The 20270-nt window shown below is 48.3% G+C and overlaps 2 protein-coding genes across 7 annotated transcripts; one reads left to right on the forward strand and one right to left on the reverse strand.

Annotated features, from left to right (window-relative positions):
* Positions 1 to 120: 120 nt before the first annotated feature.
* LOC101786523 (general transcription factor 3C polypeptide 6) lies at positions 121 to 5969 on the reverse strand. 6 transcript variants are annotated; one of them, XM_012847697.3, is made up of 6 exons: positions 5628 to 5968; positions 2170 to 2321; positions 1656 to 1826; positions 1447 to 1497; positions 827 to 878; positions 121 to 478 (listed from the first exon to the last, which is right to left on the reverse strand). In XM_012847697.3, the coding sequence occupies exons 3-6, from the start codon at positions 1785 to 1787 to the stop codon at positions 306 to 308; spliced, it is 408 nt and encodes a 135-aa protein (XP_012703151.1). In that variant the 5' UTR covers positions 1788 to 1826; positions 2170 to 2321; positions 5628 to 5968; the 3' UTR covers positions 121 to 305. The 6 variants fall into 6 exon arrangements, with proteins under 6 accessions (XP_012703151.1, XP_012703150.1, XP_012703153.1 ...); XM_012847696.2 differs by lacking the exon at positions 5628 to 5968 and adding an exon at positions 3950 to 4877; XM_012847699.2 differs by lacking the exon at positions 2170 to 2321 and having other exon boundaries at positions 5628 to 5969.
* A 4959-nt stretch (positions 5970 to 10928) lies between these two features.
* LOC101786915 (expansin-B17) lies at positions 10929 to 16109 on the forward strand. Its single transcript, XM_004976263.3, has 4 exons — positions 10929 to 11496; positions 12761 to 13067; positions 13773 to 13902; positions 15371 to 16109. Exons 1-4 carry the CDS (start codon positions 11307 to 11309, stop codon positions 15572 to 15574), a joined length of 831 nt encoding a protein of 276 aa, XP_004976320.1. The 5' UTR covers positions 10929 to 11306; the 3' UTR covers positions 15575 to 16109.
* The last annotated feature ends 4161 nt before the right edge of the window (positions 16110 to 20270 follow it).

The following is a 20270-nucleotide window of genomic DNA, read 5'->3' on the forward strand; positions in this document are numbered from 1 at the left end:
AGTGCCTTAAACCTCAATTGTTTCAGCAGCCTTGGATGAATCTCGAGACCTAGAGATTTGTTTGCCATAATGCATGTATGATATGATATGATATGGGAGTGCTTAGAGAGAAACAATAGGGACCAACAAACCGATATGACAGCGCAAATATATTGATCAAGTGGTTGCTATCCACTAGATGAATTCAGCAAGTGTACAATCCAGTTCGGGGGGTCAATGATCACCTTACTGTACACTGAAGGCATTGAAGAAGAAAATGGCAGCTACAAGTTTTTTTGGTTTCAGATTTCCTTGTCCTTGTGCTGCTATGCTCTGTGCTGAGGATGCTCTGCATTGATTGGCCGAAATTTGAGGATCTTTTGAGTGCTGGCAAGATGATTTACTTCCTTCAACGAACCTTCCTTGCTGCTGCTAGCTGGTTTGTCCATGTTTTCTTCGGAAGGTGTGGTCTCATCACTCGGAGGTTTTGGTTCAGCTTCTGACAATAGAAGAGGAAAAACAGTGAATGGATCTACTGAAGAACTGCATTAGGTCAAACAGTGGAGTTTCTCAGACTCTGTGGAAATGAGGTTCCCAAAGAACTGCATGAGTTGACATTATTTACTGCATGACCGACAAAGTCAGTACATACACGTGAAAAGTATATTCACTTGTTTGATGATACCCACACGAGGGGGTGTATTAAGTGCAAACCATGACATAAAATATCTGAAATCTTCATGAAACAACAGCAGCCTACCCACATGGTATCAGATTCTTTCTGCAAAATTTAACAACCCGCGACGAAATATTTGCCAAACACTAGAGGAGTTTCAATGTAACTTACCACTTTCAGAGAATAGATAACATGTGCCAACAGTTTCTTCATATTCTCCAATCTGTAAAACAATGCATTGGCATTAGCACTAGAACACGCAATAGGCAGATTAGACATTGAAAGTCAATGGTACAAGTTGGGGATTTTCAAGTTTTTTTTTTGTAAAGAAGAAAACCATTAGCACACAGAAAGGGACACCAATGCAGCCTAACGAAGTAAGTTGCCATCACCAGCGACAAAATCAGCTAATCAGTACAAGATGCATTTGGTACTAAAGGAACTATAACTAAATTATGGGTGTCAAATACATTTTGCTTCCATCTTGTCCTGCTAAAGCTTTCAATGGCATAAGGTACAGCTACGAGATTATTCTTGACAACAATTGAACAAGTAATTGATTTTGATCTGTAAGAGTGGCAAAGAAAAAACAAACAAACTGGAGGTATGCAACGACTTGATCTAAAGTTCAAAACTTAATAAATTAGATTTTATGTTTATGAACATGCAAAAATACTGACAATCACCCTATGCAGCTAGTGCACAATGGATCTACAGCACCTGCTACGTCCACAACCCAAAGGCGTGATACGGGCTACATAGTACAGAAAACAAAATCAGAACAGACTTACCATCTTCAGATCATCACCTACTACTAAGGTAGGCGTCATCGTATCCAAACCCTGAAAATCATGATTCCCACAACTTAGTAATCTAACGTAAAGGAAACAACTAGAAACTCAAGAGGTAGTTATGAGCCAAGATATCGAAAAAGTGGAAGAACATGGTACAGAACAAGTTAATTGGGCAGAGTTGTAGATCCAGAGAAGGAGCAACTTACAGAGAGTACAAATGGAGCATCTGGTGATATGTCTGAATAAAGACAATCGCCCAACTCTAGCAATACATACTCCACTTCCTCCTCCTCCTCCTCTTCCCCAATTTTCTTATCTTTGTCAAGTTCTTCTGACATCTCCAAGTGGACTTGGACGACCAATAAGACTCTTCAGTCCTATTCAGAATGCAGGACTAATATCAGTACCAGCAAGCATTGTAGCCAGTCTATCGTTCTAATATCAGTATCAGCAGCCCAGTATTAATCTTCAATATTCTCATATCATATGCAATTTTCCGAAATATCATTTGTGTTCCAATGCCAGTTCCTGAAATAGAGCGTACTTATGTCCTAATTTATGACAAATCAAAACTATGGCTAATTTGCAATGAAACAATTCCTAGACTGCAATCAAGCAATGAACTCGGCAGACAGCAGCGCACCAGATCATAGAAGCTTCACAATCTTGAGCATCACATAATTTTGAATTTAAGAAAAAACCGAAGCAAATCAAATATACCTAGCAAGGGCCTCAGAAGATGGCAGCACACTGGTGTCACGATTGGCGTATGGCGAGCAGCAGCACAACAAGGTGAAGACCTGCTGTAGACCGACAGGAAGGATGATGATCGTCCGTGGCCGGTGGGCCTTCCTCGTAGCGCCGGAGGCGACCTGCGGGAGGGAGCAGCCGACAGTGGACTGTGATCGGCGGTCGGCAGCGGGGAGCAGGGATCGAGGATGCCTCTAGCTTTCAGAAATAGAGGAGAGAACTGCCGTTGGCCCGTTGCAGCTGTGCTTGTGTGGGCTTCGGCCGGCAGCCGCTATGCGCGCGTGCACCAGCGAAGGCGGTGTAGCTAGGGGCCCGAGGCCGCGTGCGGCCACCAGGAGGTTGCGACTAGCGAGGGCGGCGCAGCGGCTGCTGCCTGCTGGCTTGTCGAGCGCCGCCGCACACTGGGACTGCTGGCCTGTGGGGACCGCGGCTTGGGAAGGTGGGCTGCGGGTTGGGCCGTTTCTTTGACTAGGCCGCTGAGCTACCTGGGTGGGCTGCGAGATGGACCTGTATGCATGCTCCACAATACTCATCATATAGCCCTGCTAACTGGGCTGGCATCCAAACCAAAACCACACCTATCTATTCTAGCATGCAAAGAAAATGCAACCCACCCCACTCCAGTCTTCCACCCGCAGAAATCAAACCCCACCAATCCAATCATCCTCCCACAGCAAATAATATAACAAACCACTGTCCAAACTGCAGCTACAACCCATTAAGAACCCATTAAGAAATCGTTTCCACCACAGCTTCATCCAAGATTGCACAGGCAGCCAGGCGAACAGGAGCACACAACTGCCACAAAATATGATGTTCTGGCCAAGGAACTGAAACAATGCTAGAATTAGAAGTACAGAATTGTTTCAGACTCCTGTTTCAGACAGAGATTCCTCTAAGAAGATTAAAATCCAACAATGCTAGAATTAGAAGTACAGAACTGTCACAAAATATGATGTTCTGGCCAAGGAACTGAAACGATGAAATATAGATGGCTCCTGTCAAAATTTATCAACAACGACTCCTGTTTCAGACCAAATCAAAGACAGAGGAGACCAAATCCGTCAGGCAGAAGGAACTCTGCTCACAATAATTGGTCCATCAAGATTCCTCTAAGAAGATTAAAATCTATGCAGCACGGATACGGATACGCGTATCGGTATCGGAAGGATACGGATACGCGGATACGGCAATTTCTTAAACAACCTGATACGCGGATACATTTTAACTATTTTTTTAATAAATAAATAACAATGCATATTAAATTGCAAAATAGATGTTCAAATTCAACATAGAGACATTTAAGGTCTATTGCACTGAGAATAACATGATAGCAGGTTCTAATTTAGGAGAGGATGGGAGCCTGGGACTGCAATCAATCAATATAAACTCATATCCAGATTCTGGAGATTGGCCAATTATCATCACGTTACCTCCTACTTGCAATCTATATGCTACTATTCTCCAAGCAATTGTATTTGAACCAGTTAAGTATTGAAAAGAAAGGATAATCAACAACTGTGCAATAGCCAACATTATAAAGATCACACTGCCCCTGAACTTAATCCACCATCCATGCTTGCATGGGCCCTTATTCTGTAGACTATGGATTATACTTCCAAATTGCCTGGATACACTACACAGAAAATGTAAATCTCTATGCACTTTACGGATGCTATGCTACCATTACTGGGAGGAACTCACGGTTCACGGGAGGCCTGCACTACCACTATCAGAGGAAGTCACGCACCTGAACAGGGGCTGGGGCTCCTTACGCCGGAGGCCGACGGGAGTAATCACGGGCGGACGGAGGCCGACGGGAGGCAGCCTGCGGCCGGCGGGAGGCGGACGGAGGCTGGCAGGAGGCGGCCTCACGGACGGCGGCCAGCGGACGGCGGCCGACGAGAGGCGGAGGCGCTGCGTCAGCCGTCAGGTCGAGCGGGAGGATGCGGCGATGCGCTGCGTGGGGCGGCTGCGCGTGGGAGAGCCGACGCCCGACGGGTCACGGGAGTAGGGCAGGAGGTGGGATGTGCTGTGATGTTGGGCCGGCTGGGCCGAATCCAGGCGCGGAAACGTTTCCGATCCGAAGTTTTCGGCCCATTTAATCGGGGATACGTGGATACGCCACGTCCGGGTGGAGTATCCGTGTTTCGTAGATTAAAATCCTCTAAGACTGCTGTTTCAGACAGAGATTCCTCTAAAAAGATTAAAATCCAACAATGCTAGAAAACTGTCCATATTCTACGAGGATCCTATGGAAAGAAATAAGGAAACAAGATATTCAGTTATAACAATGCATACTAGGATGAGATACTCTAGCAAACCACAATAGAATAAATTCTGCAGCTATTTCCAGGTAGTTGGGTTAGTTCTGACTACACTGATTAAAGAAAGTTCAAGGAAAACATACAGTAAGATCTTCTGCTTAATACCAATTAGTAGGAAATATGGCAATAAAGCATATCCCTGGAGAAGTTTTGGCATTCATCAAACCTAAGTCCCAGATAGCAGTCAGTAGCTGTTCTTTTAAGGTTCCAGGGTAGAAGGATGTTCACAATGACACTCAAACGTTTGGTTCCAATGGCTAAACTTTAGCCCCGTCACATCGAATGTTTAAATACTAATTAGGAGTATTAAACATAGACTATTTACAAAACCCATTGCACGGATGGAGGCTAAACGGCGAGACGAATCTATTAAGCCTAATTAATCCATCAGGCTTAATAGATTTAGCCTCCACATGTGCAATTAGTTTTATAATTAACTCATATTTAGTCCTCCTAATTAGTCTCCGAATATTGGATGTGACACAGCCTAAACTTTAGCTCGAGGAACCAAACGCCCCCGTAGTTCACTCAGACTGAAAATAAACCAGTAGCATTGTACGGTATATCAAGCTTCCCACCAACTTTTCAAGCATGTGTTTTCATCAAAGTAGTTCACAATCAACCATGATCTAGGACAAAAATATTGTCATAAGCTGATCAATTAACCTAAAATCAGCAATAGTTTGCTTGTGGAGAGGCATGTTATGAATCTCACCCTAAAGTCAAGAAACCTGCAATTTTAATCCAATCACATTACAAGAAATAAGCAGGTTATTGACGGCTTGAAAGTACAGATAGAGAAGGAAACCACTGAGAGCACGAATTCTGCAAAAGGTTATACTGATATGGGGAAGGTACATCCACTTCCTGCTATCGAACAAAAATCCATGAGACATACTGAGCCACCAATCCAGAGCACAAAATAAGCAAGTTATCCAGCAAGCTTAATAAAATAAACAGTGAACCGATTTGCAAAAAATCGAACCATTAATGCCACAAGAAATTGAGCAAGCAGGATATAACCAAGAAACACTTTTCATGATCTCTTGTCAACCACGAAACCATTGCCACAAGAAATAGGGAAGCGGGTGGGGGATTTACCTTGGAGCCACGGATCCCGACCGGCCGTCTAGTGGTGGTGGTCGCTGGAGGAACGATGGACGCGGTTGTAGGCGGCCTCGCCTATGAGGTAGATCCCGAAGGCCGGATTCTTGAACATCTCGGCCGCCGCTTCATGGAGAGCTCGTCCCTCCGCCGGCCATGGAGGAGTCTGGATCGGGAGGGAGGCCAGGTGTGGTGGCGTTGGCTGCAGCCTGCGGGTGAGATGGTGGTGTTGCGGCGGTGCAGGCGAGGCGGAGGTGGGTCGGGCGCGTGGCGGTGGGGGCAGGGAAAGGGAGGCGAGGTGAGAGGATGCGATGGGAGGTGGGTCGGGCGCGTGGTGACTCAGGTGACTGCTCGGTGCTCGCTAGCTACTCGCAGACTCGCTACCGGCCTGTGTGACGACCACGACGCACGGTCCATCCATGGGTACAACCCATTAAAACTCTAAGGGGTGTTTGGATACGAGGTGTTAAACTTTAACAGTGTTACATCGGATGCTCGGTGCTAATTAGGAGAACTAAACATGAGCTAATTATAAAACTAATTGCAGAACCATGTGCTAATTCGCGAGATGAATCTATTAAACCTAATTAATCCATCATAGCAAATGGTTACTGTAGCACCACATTGTCAAATCATGGACTAATTAGGCTTAATAGATTCATCTCGCGAATTAGACTCCATCTGTGCAATTAGTTTTATAATTAGTCTATGTTTAATACTCCTAATTAGCATCCAAACATTCGATGTGACGGGTGTTAAACTTTAACACCTTGTTGCCAAACAAACTCTAACTATCCCTCACCACACCACATCAAACTGCCAGGGAGGTGAAGTCCAAACTTAGTGAATTTGTTAGTAGCGTTAGCCCATTAGCACCTAGGCTAAGTAAGCCCAAAGTAAAATCCAAACTGTTAAAGTTATTTTAGGCTAAGTAAGTCCAAAGTAAAATCCAAACTGTTAAAGTTATTTTAGCCCAAACTAGTTATTTCAGCCCAAACTATTTGCAGGGCTATCATCGTACCGATACTCAATACATGCGTGTATAGAATTAAGATTCTAGTGGGGAAAAAGGAGCAGGGTACTGGCCTACTGGGTGCGCCTTGAATTCTGTGTGAACCTTAGGTAAACTGTCCTGTAAAAGAAATTCGTGACGAGTCAAAACGCCCTGAGTCCTCACTTTTCTGTCTCCGGATAGAAATGCTGAGGCTTTTGAGTGTTCCTAAATAAGAGTTAGGGCTCGTTCGGTTACTCTGGAATGAGTTCCCGAAACGATTCCTGATTGAAATGATTTACTAATTTGTATAATCTTTATAGATATTTCTAAGTCCAATCCTAACTGACCGAACGAACCCTTAGGGGTAGAAAAAACAAGAGCAGTGGCCTTGCAGTTTTCACCATATATATGCACGAAAACCTAATTTACCTTGGTCCTTGCTATTGACCACCAAGAAACAGCTCGATTGCCGGATATCGTTGCTAGGGGGATGTGGAGCCAGCTCGGCTCGCTAAATTAATGAGCTGGCTCGGCTCGTTAGCAAAACGAGCAGAAATACCAGCTCGGCTCGGCTCGCTATGTGCTCGAGCCAGCTCGTTTGAGCTCGCGAGATGACAGTCAAATTCAGGAAACAAATAACTCCGTTCACACAAGTTCGGACTTCAAGTATGTGGGTGTAACTCAGGCAACCGAAGTTCGAGAATTTAAGGATTATGTAGAATAAATAGGAAGAAATTATATTTCCACAAGTTAAGACCTCGCAACCAAATTTGAGGTAGATGGAGGATTGAAGCAAACTAGCAATGACCCGTCAAATTCACAGAGATGTTAAGAACTCACAAAACACAACCACACAACTGAACGAACCGAGCAAGCAATTGGGAAGAAATATATAAAAAAACAAAGCATACATATGGGATTCATATCCAAAATCCAGCGCCTAGCAATTTCTTACACAAATATGACAGCGATGGCCTCTTTGCCTCGCGAATCCACCGAAGGAGAGGCCCCTGGAGAAGCCGTAGCCGTGGAGGGCGGAAGTGGCCAGGTGGAGCCGCCGACGAACGGAGGGAGTGGAGCGGCGCGGGTGTGGCGGCGGTGCGGAGAGACCGAGACGGCGAGACAGGGGAGGGGAGTCAAGTGAACTGGCGATGGGGATGGAGACGGCAGCCTTACGGTTGGTTTATTGGGCCATTGGGCTGCCGTGCGTAGCTTACTCCGCGCTGATAATTTTTTGGCTCGTTTAGCTCGTGAGCGGCTCATGAGTCAGCTGGAACTCACTCGTTATACTAATAACGAGCTAAATTGTCAGCTCAGCTTGGTAGGAAAATATAGAGCCAATTTGCCCAGCCAAGTAGGGTAAGCCCATTAATTTTGGCACTTATTTGGTTGGCACGCAATGAAGTGATATCCTAAAGATTCTGCTCAGGTTTTGGCAAAAAAAGAATTTTATCGTACTCACGTTTTGGCGTGCCCTAGATTTGGCATGGCAAATTTTCAAACTAGACCAATCAAGCTCATAATGAGCTGAGCTGGTGCCGAGCCGAGCGAGCTAACGAGTCGCGAGGTTTTTGTCTAGCCCTAATCGTTGCTGTCTCTCGAGGCAAGAGGAAAAAACGAACGCCCATATGTCCCCGAGAGAAGTCAAGGTGCTCCGGTGCTCCCACAAAAAAAAAATACCAAAATAGTACGTAAAAAAATAACAAAAAAAATATGTATGCATAGATGATGCAAGGATCCATGTGCATGTAATTTGTTGTTGAACAAATTTTTGTGCAATTAGAAAAAAAAAAAGAGAGAGACAGCCTATGAATAGTGCGGGTTGTACTGTTTCTTTGTTACCCGCAACCCGTTATTGTTTCGAAGCTGATTTCATTTTTGTTCTCCTCGCACAAGCATCATTGTAACTTAATTTCTGTATGATGATAGATGCGTGCTTGTTCCTTCCATTCATATTTAGTACGTGAATTCGTGGGAGTATAGGAAGTGTTCTCGTATGTCCCAAGCATCACCGGAAAGCGCATGAAGAAGCTCCTCCACTCCCGTCTATTTGTCCCGGCCGCGCTGTGCTTTTTCTTTGGTACGGTCTCCAACTACGCTTTGACCATCGACCGCCGTGCGGCCATGATCGCCGCTGGCATGCCGCTTGCCGCCGCGCCCCCGGCACTCCGGCGTCCGGCCATTTCTCGAGATGCGCCAGATCCTTATGTTTTGTTTACGCGATGCCCGAGATGAAACGAGGAAACGCTGCAACAGCAACAGGGGGCACAGGATCAGAGTTCAGGTCTCTCTAGGATCGCAGCCTCGCCCCTGTAGCTGTAGCTGGAACCCGGAAGGCGGAAGCCTAGAAAAAGCACTCATGACTCATCGTTTACTGCCACTTTCCACAATCCAGGGTCAGAAACTCAGAACACACGGTGCGCACAGGTACCACGGACGACGGGTGGTACACCGTATAGACGTAGACGTGCCTGTGACAGGCCGCCGCGATGCAGGAAGGCTTTCCACGTGGAGGTTCATCTTGAGCTGGACGAGGAAAACACAGAATCTGTTGGGGGGCATGCCTGTACCCTTTGGCTCCGCAAAGTCGCTTCGATCCTAAGGGCAGTCCCAATGGAAGAAATCAACCTAGTTTTCATAATCTAGGATATTGTATCAAGAAATCATCCTTCACAATGCAACTTTTTATCTAGAGTCTAAATAAAAATCCAACCAATCATTCTCCCTTCTAGTACCAGATCCTCTGTGCATCATATAAAGGAGCTCGAGTGATGGGTAGCAGCGGTGCAAGCGCAAAGGATCCTGCAGTAATTAAGAAGAAACTACTTGGGTCTCCCCAATGCAGAATCGCTGGTTTCTTGGCTCATTGGTGCGCGTGAGGACTTGGTTTCCTCTCTAAGAAATGGTTTCTCTCTCTCCATAATAAATCTACTGCCACATCAGCAAATTGCTTAGTTGGCATGACAATTAAGAGGGATAGAAACTATCATCAATGTTCCATTGGGACTGCCCTAAGGGCCCGTTTGTAGCGTGGCAGATTGTCTGAATGTAGAATTTGGAGTGGCTGATTCTATGAAGTCCAGAATCTGCTAAAGGTTTGATTCCACCAACTTCTACACATGGAAATTACTATTTCACCGCTCGTCTGATATTGAGCAACATGTTAGCTATGAAATGGTGGCAAGACCAAAAAAGTCATGTATGCAAGAAAAGTCATAAAATCAAATTCTGGAATCTACGGATCCAAACAACTCCATCCAGATTTTGAAAATCCATCCAAAATTCAGATGTTTAGAATTCATAATCGGATCCAAACGGTGCTTAACAAAGCTACAGCTCGTATATTGACAGCACAAGATTACTCTAAAAAAATTGTTGGCAGCACCAGTGATTGAGTGCTCTGCTGCTATAACAACAGGCGAGCGAGTGTGCAATCGAACGATACTACTGCCTTGTGCCTTGTGAGAACACGCAATAATGATGCATTGCACTTGCGCCCACGGCGTGGTTAACACCGACGAGTGATTTCTTCGCCGGCGTTGGCGTTCAGAATTCAGATTCCAGACAGATGGCTCGGGAGTTCCATCGAGTTCATGACTCGATCCCCTCGCTCCAGGCTCTCCGGAACAGTGGGACTCGAAACAACAGCAAAGGCTGCCAAACCTAACGACCAGCCCACACCGAGCCACCGGGATCCCACTCCCGGGTCGCCACTCGCCAGTCGCCACCACGTGACCGGGCATCTGGGACTGGGCGCAGTCTTTCCGTTGGAGCTGGTAGGTGCGCATTGCCTCCGGTGCCCGTGGGCTTCCTAGAGCTTTTGTCCCTGTGCAACGGCAACGGTCAAGCGAGCCGGGGCGGGGGGTGGGCGCAAACGTCAACGGTCTTCCCAGGCCCGAGGCCCGCCCCGCCGCGGCCGCACATGGGGGATGGGGCGAGAGGGCCAGGCGCGCGGCAGAAGTGGGAGAGAGGAGGAACGCCATTTGGCCATGCTTGCAAATTGCAGCTTAGTTTAACTGCTTTACCATGCACAAAAAGAAAACTAAACCAACATCCTCCTACCTGCACAATCTAGTCGCGGTCCTAAATCGTCCTGCTGCGATAACACAAGTGTTCGTTCCCTTTTGCTTCAACAGTTAACCACCTCGCTGTTACGGCCAACAGTCAGGGACTGAGGGACAGAGCAGCAAGAAGGGCTCCACTTCCACTACCCAGCAACATTCAACACACTGCACAATGCTTGTTACTGATTTCTTTCACCTACGTGCTACAGCTTCTCCCTTATAAATCAGACACCATTCACCATTCCGGTCTTGCTGTCCGGTACACTACACCACTCCTGCACTCCTCAATCCTCAATTCCTCATTGCCCTGCCGCCCATGCCCGTGTTGCCATTTGTACAGACTACAGAGCAGATAGCTTATCTCTAGCGAGGCCAGCCCTGCCCAGCCAGCCGAGCACCTCTGGGGTCTGAGCTCTGACTGAGCATTGGGGCTGGGGATTTCTCGAAGCCATAAAAGAGCGAGCCCCCAGAAAAGAAGCCTACCAAGTACCTCCAGCCCTCCGAGGCTCCGAGCAGCCGCAGTACCACTACCACTACTCCACCAGTCCAGCAAGCAAGGGAAGGGCGCAGCCGCGCAGGTGGGAAGAAGGGGGGCGAGGAACCAATCCGACCCCCTCCATGGCTCCCTCGCGCTCCCTCGCCCTCTTCCTGCTCTGCATTCTGGCGCCGGCGCCTCCCGTCTCCGCCGCATTGCTGTTCGGCGGCGGGAAGTCGTCGGCCGCGGCGGGGAAGGCGGCGGACCTGGACATGGAGTGGCGGCCGGCCACCGCGACGTGGTACGGCGACGCCGAGGGCGACGGCAGCGACGGTAAGCGCTCTCTTCTCGGCTCCACACCAGCACATTGCACCGGTCTTCCCTAGCCATTTATTACTGGGAGCACACAGACACACAGTGGTAGCATACCATTACCAATTTACCATACGAGCAAAATACTCAGAACCTGTGCTTCGGAGAGTGCTACCAGTATACAGCAACACCGCTTGTCTTTCTTACTGCCCCGTTTGGATACCCGGCTAAAGTTCAGCACCTGTCACGTCGGATGTTTGATGCTAATTAGAAGTATTAAACATAAGTTAATTATAAAACTAATTGCACAGATGGAGTCTAATTTGCGAGACGATTCTATTAAACCTAATTAGTCCATGATTTGATAATGCGGTGCTACAGTAACCATTTGCTAATGATGAATTAATTAGGTTTAATAGATTCATCTTGCGAATTAGTATAGGGATTTGCAATTAATTTTATAATTTGCTTATATTTAGTCCTCCTAATTATCATCCGATGTGGCACTGCTAAAGTTTAGCACATGGTATCCAAACATTCGTTCGCCGAGTAGATTGTTCAGCACTGGCCGTCAGGTTAGCATCAGCCGGCAGAATTTTCTTTACCGCAGGTAGAAGAAAAATGTTTTCCTTTGGGGTAGTAAAAGAAGACGAACAATTCCTCCTGTTGCCACTTTTTTTTTTGGCGGGGGACCTCTGCGGATCCCATGAATCCCGGAGCGAAATTCGGTGGGCCCCGTCCGGGTCCCGGCACACTTGTCAAGCGGCCAGGCGCTCCGTCGCTTTACGATTCGCGCCAGCATCCGGCGACCTTGCAGCAGGTCCATTCCATGCCGTTACCGGTGCCGTTGCTGAAATCCTTGCGACATGAACACTCCCTGCCACGGTCAGTCTCCACCGACACTGCTGGTAACCTTTGATTCTACCATAAGTAGAAGTTAATCCGGCAACAGTTAATACCCTGAGCTCGCTGTTACTGCTAGCATTTACACCGTCCTGGGCAGTGGGCACTGTACTGGCGGTACGTGGTTCACGGTAGATGACCTTCAGTTTTGTCGTCCTGTATGTTGACCCGTCTCGCAACGGAACAGTTGGCACACCCGTGAGCCGCGACTTGTCCATCACAGGGCTCTGTTCACGGGAACTTGCAGTCTTACACCCCGATGCTCTGCCCCCCGGCTGTTCCCTCCGTAACACGGAGTATTTTTCTGCCACTGACATCGTGATTAGCTTAACAAACAATTGCCAGTAGTGGCTTTAACGGCATCCGTTTGGTTTCCTTCCAGGCGGCGCGTGCGGGTACGGGACGCTGGTGGACGTGGTGCCGATGAAGGCGCGGGTGGGGTCGGTGAGCCCCGTGCTGTTCAAGGACGGCGAGGGCTGCGGCGCCTGCTACAAGGTCAAGTGCCTGGACCGGGGCATCTGCTCGCGCCGGGCGGTGACGGTGATCGTCACCGACGAGTGCCCCGGCGGGCTCTGCGCCTTCGGCCACACGCACTTCGACCTCAGCGGCGCCGCCTTCAGCAGGATGGCCGTCGCCGGCGCCGGCGGCCGCCTTCGCGACCGGGGCCAGCTGAACGTCGTCTACAGGAGGTGAGCAATCCGTCCCCGGCCCTGTTGTTACAGCAGTCTGCTCCCTGAATACTGGTGTCAGTTCAGAATCAACTGCTCTGCATTGCATAGCACTGATAGCAGCGGACAGGTAGAAACACAACTTGTCTCGTAAACCGTGATGCCATCCTGAAAAATGGTTGCTTGGCGTCTGAAAGCATCGCTGGACTGGACGCTGGCGCTGTGAATTTCCTCTGTAGGAGTAGTACCATGAGCCCGATGAGGCGCAGTGAGTTTAATTGTCCAGGGTTAAAATGGGAGGGAATGCAGCCCAGCTGTCTGTCAGTCTCCGCTCTGCGGCTGAGTAGTTAAACATGCCTGAGCCTGACGTAACTCAGTCAGTGTGTCATTAGTCTCACGAATTAGTCTCCTAATTAGTTTTATAATTAGACTATATTTAATACTCCTAATTAGTGTCTAAACATCCAATTTTGTAATTAGATTATGTTTAATACTCCTAATTAGTATCTAAACATCCGATGATGTGACAGGACTAAAGTTTAGCCTCCGTGAGCCAAACACCCCCTTAATCGCTTTGAACATCTCCTGATCACTCTCTTCGGAGAGAGAAAAGGACAAGTGATCAATCCAGTTACGAGATTCCCTGTTTCGTTTTTCTGTCACAAACTGACCGGTGCAGCGTCGTTTGTTTGTCCGTGCATATACTGATAATCTGATACACACCAGGACGGCCTGCAAGTACGGCGGGAAGAACATAGCATTCCGTGTGAACGAGGGCTCGACCAACTTCTGGCTCTCGCTGCTCGTCGAGTTCGAGGACGGCGAAGGCGACATTGGATCCATGCAGATAAAGCAGGTATATAACCCAGCAGAATTCCTTCCATTGCATTTGCCTCCTACAGATTCAGAGTTTCAGAGTTCTTCAGACCTCACCCTAGCACTAGCACGCTTCTTGGCCTCTTCTCTTTCTTGCACGGCCCTATTTCCCTTACCTAGCGACTGCACGCAAACAAAGCGATTGGGAAAGGAGGGGCTATCTCTTTGTCCTTAACAACCTTTCGTGTTAGGTCCATGCCTCAAGATGCACCGGACCAAGACAGGGCCCCCACAGCCGCATTGCCATACCGAGCATGTTGGAGACACGCGTGGTGTAGCGTTGCTTTGCTTTTAGTACTCTAGCTAGCATTGCCACTGTTGTTTGGGTTCTTTCTACCCTGTCCATGTAGATCAACCTGAAGAAGTGAGGCCAAAAGTCCTGGCAGTTAAAATCTCCACCCATTGTTTACCCAATCTAAGGTTACATTTACACACCAAAAAGGCAGCTCCTTATCTCGAACAGGGAAAACCACAGGCAAGAAGGCGTGCTAGTGCTTCTACTTTCTCGCGCTGTCTACCACACAAACCCTAGTCAAAGCTTTGCATAAAGACACACACATCTACACGATCTTCTTTGCCGAATGATTCCCGTTCTGAATGTGTTGGAAAAGCGGCACGTGAGCCCTGGCCGATGTTGTTGCTGCATCGACGACGAATCACTCGCCTTTCCTCCTGTAAGTTGTAACCCACTGGTGTGCTTGGCCCCATGATGCTGTTTCTTCACCCCTGTCCCTCCTAAGTAAGACGGCCACGAAGACTAAGGGGGTGTTTGGATACACCCCACCAAAACTTAGCACCTGTTACATCGGATGTTTGGATGCTAATTAGGAATATTAAACATAGGCTAATTACGAAACTAATTGCACAGATGGAGTCTAATTCGCGAGACAAATCTATTAAGCCTAATTAGTCCATGATTTGATAATATAGTGCTACAGTAACCATTTGCTAATGATGGATTAATTAGACTTAATAGATTTGTCTCGCGAATTAGCACAAGGTTCTGCAATTAGTTTTATAATTAGCTTATATTTAGTCCTCTAATTAGCATCAAACATCCGATATGACACTGCTAAAGTTTAGACCATCCAAACACCCCATAAAGAACCCATGGCACTTGCACTGATTGGTCTCTTTCACGCTTGCCGTCCTTTTGTGTTGCGCTAGTGAGTGCTTTCACAGTGGTCGTTAAGTGAAGCCTGACAGCCATCCTGCGCACGCTCGTGGCCTTGTGGGCTGGGGAATCCAAAGATGCCAAGGGATCCCATGCCAACCATGCTGTTGCTTTTTTGTTGCCTTGTAAAGCTTAGATGCTGCCTGCTTTGCCTAGTGGGTTTACATTTACAGTAACAACTCGAGCTGAACAATGCAGAGATACTATCATACCTACTACAGCTGCTGACTGCTCTCTTACATTCACCCTGCCAATTTGCCATGGTTTCTTGCAGGCCAACTCGGTGGAGTGGCTGGACATGAAGCACGTGTGGGGGGCCACGTGGTGCCTGGTGCGGGGCCCGCTCGTGGGGCCCTTCTCCGTGAGGCTGGCCACGCTGTCCGCCAAGAAGACGCTCACGGCCCGGGACGTCATCCCCAGGAACTGGACGCCCAAGGCCACCTACACCTCGCGCCTCAACTTCGAGCCGTCCCTCTAGAAGAAAGGGGAGGAGGCCGCCGCCGGAGTGGGCGCGGCGCCCGTGGGCCCACGTTTTATCGGCCCCGGACGGACACTGCCATGTGGGCCCGCAAAGGCATGTGGCCCACTTGGCAGGCAGCCAGGCAGGAATCCTGTCCTATTGGATGGATCGCAGCTGTTTTTCTGTATGCAGGCAGCTTAGCCTGATCGTAGTATAGCTAGTGTATGCTGATGCATATGCATCGGAAGTGTGTGATGCTAGTAGTTTTTTGTTGTGATTTGTGAGCAGAGTTCAGGAGCTTGCCCAGGTACCAAGCAGCCGCCGTCTCCAAAGGAGAGAGAGCGTTCGCTGCTTGCCCTGCTTGCTCGGGTCCTGGAAGGCCAGGAATCGGATGTGGAAGCTGGCCGGACCGTGGATCACTCGTGGTCATAGTGGGTCGTGGCGTCTTGTTCGCTCGTGTGTGCTTGTTCCGGCGTCGATGTGCTTCTGTTTTGTGTTCGCCCTGATTGAAATGCAGAGTTCGTGACAATGTCAGAATCTTATCTGTCCGCTATGAGGAATTTTGTGTGGCGCTTCAGAATGACCCTGCGCTTTCCATGTGGATGTCAGAATGTATGCGTGTCCTCTTGCTACCATGTCAGTCAAAGACAGTTAATAGCGGATGTGATTGTTCGTTCAGGGTTGTACATACTTTTCAGGGAGAGAATGCGTGAAAACTCCAAAGGGACGTGCACGCGGAATGTTGGTTGTCACACGGTATGCCTAGATCAATTACACATGCGACGAATTCAGTAATATCAAAGATAGTGCCATAATCGTAAGGGAGAGTATGTAAATTATTACATGACCCCGATAGTCTTTTTAAACCGAATAGAAAAAGAGTATTTATTGTTGCAACGGATCTTCAACGAAAACAGCGACTCCACGGGCAGCTGACTGGGAAACACGTAAGCTTAGAACTCAAGAACCTCTTTAAAGTTGACCGGTTCTGAGCAGCGGTTTTAGGAAGGGTGAGTACACTTATGGTTGGTACTCAATAAGCGTGAGGAATGTCTAGTGTAAGGTCATTTAAGGATAGGCTATAGTTTAATAGCAACTCAGCATTTTAATTGGTTGGTCAAGTTTTATTAGCATTTACTAAGTATAAGCGTTAAACATGAACATAAATAAAGATAACTGAAATAAATAACAACAATTTAACTTGACTTCCGATAATTTAATGATGTGAGGGTCCAAACCGCTCTTACCGTGAGTACAGCTGATCGATCAATTTTACACTCTGCAGAGGTTGCACATCTTTATCCACAAATCGTGTAAAAGTTCAAAAGAATTTTAGATCCAACCATGCTGTGTGGGCCAGGCACAATACCACACTTCCGAGGTGTGATTGCATAGGGACACTACGAGGCTTTTACAAAGATTCCCTAGTAAGGATAGCTTGCTAAGGTTTCATCATCAGCGCAATGCATAAACCTCTCTCCAACTGCGAAGCTACGATAGAGCAGATCAATTAGAGGGCTGGGTTATACACCAACTGTTGTCTCCTACTCTTCCCCCTTTCAGGTAAAGCTACCACGAACTAGAGTTTCTATTTAATTAGTTAAAACCAGAGCCATATAGTTCTTGTGGTTCTACTGTTTTCCTGGGTGGTCGCTCCATGTTCCAATTAAGCATGGTGATCCTGTATTAATGAAAGGTATAGCATAAATAAAATAAGTTTAATCATTGAGTTCATTAATACCACCATAACCAAGTTGAGCAACTAAGTAAGAACTACCCAACATTAAAATAACCTAGGTTGATCAAGGTACAGGGAATAAAACTAGGCACACCTTAGATAGGACTCATCATGTTTAGGAACTTGACGTGCACAACATATGTGTATTGAACATGAAAGTAAAAGTTTCATAGGATCAAGTTGTGATCAAGGGCACGACTTGCCTTCTTGGACTTGCTCCGATTGCTCGTAGTCTTCAAAGTCTTGACCTTTGAATCTCTTGAACCACGGTCCTTCTATACGCATCACACGAGCACATACAAGCAAATAATAGAATAAAATAAGAAAACAGTAACCAAACAGTAGCAACAGAGAAAAACAAGATCATAAAATTAATCTATGCATTAAGAAGAACTCGTAGACGCAAGAAATGCTAAAAATGGATCTAAAACGTTAAAGATATGAACTAAACAAGGTGTAAGGGTGTATCTGCAAGAAAACTAGACATCCAGAGGCTAAACTTGAAGAAATCGAGGACTAAAACATAAATACGCATATAAACCGAAGGTTTAACATGCAAAAGAGCAAGGCTAGGATGGCGAGCACTATTTTGCAAAAACTTAGGGGTTAAAATAGAAGAAAAGGGATCTAAATCTAATTACTTTTGAACTGCGCTGAGCCGCGGGTGCAAAAACCATGAAAGTCAGGGACTCTTTAGCAAAACACACGGCGCGATGTGGGGGTTGACTGGTATGGATTGGGTCAGATCTGATCCGGTCCGTCAGATCTAGATCTAGTAGCTGCAGTCGTCAGGACTAAACCCGGTGGCTCGCTGTAATGACCGACCCCTAATCTTTCCCAGTTAAGTTGATCTCAGCCCTTAACCTCAGTCAGTTGCTCTGTTGACCGCACCTAAGTGCTCAGTCTTCCGCCAGTTCCGACCCCTGAGATCCGACCCCTACCGTTCGTTCCTTTTTCCCGACCCTGGCGAGTTCAGCCCTCCGTCGGATCCTGCTGATCCTCCTCACCCGTCCGATCTTTTTCCCCGGTGGACCCGTGAGATCTTTTCCAGATCCCCCGCACCAGCCGCACTCGAGTTGCATGGCCGCCTCAGAGTTTTCCTGCCGCGTGGCTCGTCTTCTCCGACGCCATCGCCCGGTTTTGTCTCTGGCGAGGAACAGAGTTGGGTCCCGCGCCCTTTTCCCCAATGGCAGCGGAAGCCCTCTGCAGACCCTCGTCTCCCGCGCCCATCATCGCGATACTGGATCCCGGCCCCGGAGACCGATGTCGCCCGTCTTTTCCGTCCTTTCCAGCAACAGTTGCGCCGCCCGGTCGTCGCTACACGACGATTCCCCAACCGCCAACCCCGACCGCGGCCGCGACAGTCCCTTTCCCCGCTTGGTCAGAAGCCGCCCGACAATCTGTTGTTCCGCGCTCTCCCCCGCACCGCGTCCGCTTGTTCTCCCACCTGTGCGCCCTTGATTCTAGCGCCGTTTAACCGGTCGCTTCTGTCACTTCTTCCGCACGGCGACACCCGCTCTCCGCCAAATCCCAACCACCGGTCTACCCGCGCCTACGCCGCCCTGACGAAGTAGCGCAATGATCGCTGGCGTCACCCCCGGAGTTCTGCAGCACCGCCGGGTTTGCTCAATCGCCGCCACGGCAGAGCACTCCATTGCTTTTCCCCGGCCTTCGCGCCGCTCCCCTTCTCTCTCTCCGCGACGTTCCCGTTCCTCTGCTCCAGCAGCTATAAAAGGAATGCCCCCATCCCCGGAGTTCCCTCCGCCTTTGTTGCCCTTAGTTTCCTCTAGCTCCCTGCTCAAGCTTCTCGTGCCACCCACCCAGTTCTTGAGAAGTTCTTCTCCCAGTTCCTTCTCAGTTCAACCAAGTCACCAGCAGCGTGCTCCTTGTGCTGCGTAGAGCTCTCTTGTGATCCGCAAGAAGCAGCGCCGCCGCCGGAGTATCGCCAATCTTAGTCCCTGATCGAAGCTTTAGTTCCGCGCCCAAGTCTGCCTCTTCCCGACCCCAAGCTTTCCTTTCAGGAAGAAGGTGAGTGCCGACCCTAAGTCCGCCTCGACCGACCCCTCCTATCCGCCCGACCCCAGTTCCGTCTCGTCCGACCCTGCCTGTTCGCCGACCCTTGTCCGCCTCACCCGAGGGTCTGGCTGTGATCTTTTCTTCAACTTGAGGGTGTAAGTGTAAAACGTGGGAACCCTTCAGCGCCTTCGTCTGAGGATCCCAGTTATCACATCCTCTAGTTCAAGGATCAGACCACTAGCTTCCTTCCTGCCCTTACATCATGATCACCATCAGCTCTCTCAAACAGCCTTAACCTCCTGCTCCTTGTCGCGAGTTTCTGAGCTCAGGAGAGCCAGTGTTGCCGTCGACTTAAACGTTTAAGCTAACCCCTGCATTGCATTCGTGTAGAGTTGCATCTCGCTGACGGCTTCTACGAGCTGCACCCGGTGCCCGAAGAAGAAGCTGTAGCCGAGTTCCTGCCCGCTGAAGTCGAAGCCGCCCCCGAAGTCGAGCAGTTTCCGCCCTCTTTGTTTGCAGGCAAGCCCCGGATGCATGAAAATCCTACGTGTTTTTGCCAAACTTGCACATGCCTTCCGAATAGCATGTTTGTGCATTTACGTTAGGAGTTGTGTGAAACCCTAGATACATGACTGAGTAACCCTTGATATGAGCACTAGCTGTTGGACCGAGTAGCTGCATTGCTTAAATAGGAAACGGTAAAAGCCGAGTGATCTCCTGTCACTCGCGAGTTGTAGAAGTTGCATGTTTACTCTCCTGTTACAACTATAAGGACGATGGACGGGGCAGGGTTGGTAACACTTTGGTGGTCGGATGGACGCCCCGTCTGTCTATGAAAACTTGCTAAGGCCCGACAGTGGTGGTGTTCGTGATCAAGTGTTTGAAAGTACTAGCCTCATACTTAGTATGGGATGAGGAAGCCTAGTACCTGATTGAACCTAGACGTGAGCGGTCGCCCCA

The sequence above is a fragment of the Setaria italica genome, chromosome VII (assembly GCF_000263155.2).
Source record: "Setaria italica strain Yugu1 chromosome VII, Setaria_italica_v2.0, whole genome shotgun sequence".
Taxonomy (NCBI): domain Eukaryota; kingdom Viridiplantae; phylum Streptophyta; class Magnoliopsida; order Poales; family Poaceae; genus Setaria; species Setaria italica.

What these genes read in the sequence shown, in the direction of transcription:
- LOC101786523 (XM_012847699.2), bottom strand. Translation starts at nt 1,787, where the DNA reads ATGTCAGAAGAACTTGACAAAGATAAGAAAATTGGGGAAGAGGAGGAG. An exon ending in TAGGTGATGATCTGAAGATG is followed by an intron (nt 879 to 1,446) that starts GTAAGTCTGTTC and finishes ATTGTTTTACAG; the next exon opens with ATTGGAGAATATGAAGAAAC. An exon ending in TTATCTATTCTCTGAAAGTG is followed by an intron (nt 479 to 826) that starts GTAAGTTACATT and finishes TTCTATTGTCAG; the next exon opens with AAGCTGAACCAAAACCTCCG.
- LOC101786915 (XM_004976263.3), top strand. Translation starts at nt 11,307, where the DNA reads ATGGCTCCCTCGCGCTCCCTCGCCCTCTTCCTGCTCTGCATTCTGGCG. An exon ending in CGAGGGCGACGGCAGCGACG is followed by an intron (nt 11,497 to 12,760) that starts GTAAGCGCTCTC and finishes GTTTCCTTCCAG; the next exon opens with GCGGCGCGTGCGGGTACGGG. An exon ending in GATCCATGCAGATAAAGCAG is followed by an intron (nt 13,903 to 15,370) that starts GTATATAACCCA and finishes GGTTTCTTGCAG; the next exon opens with GCCAACTCGGTGGAGTGGCT.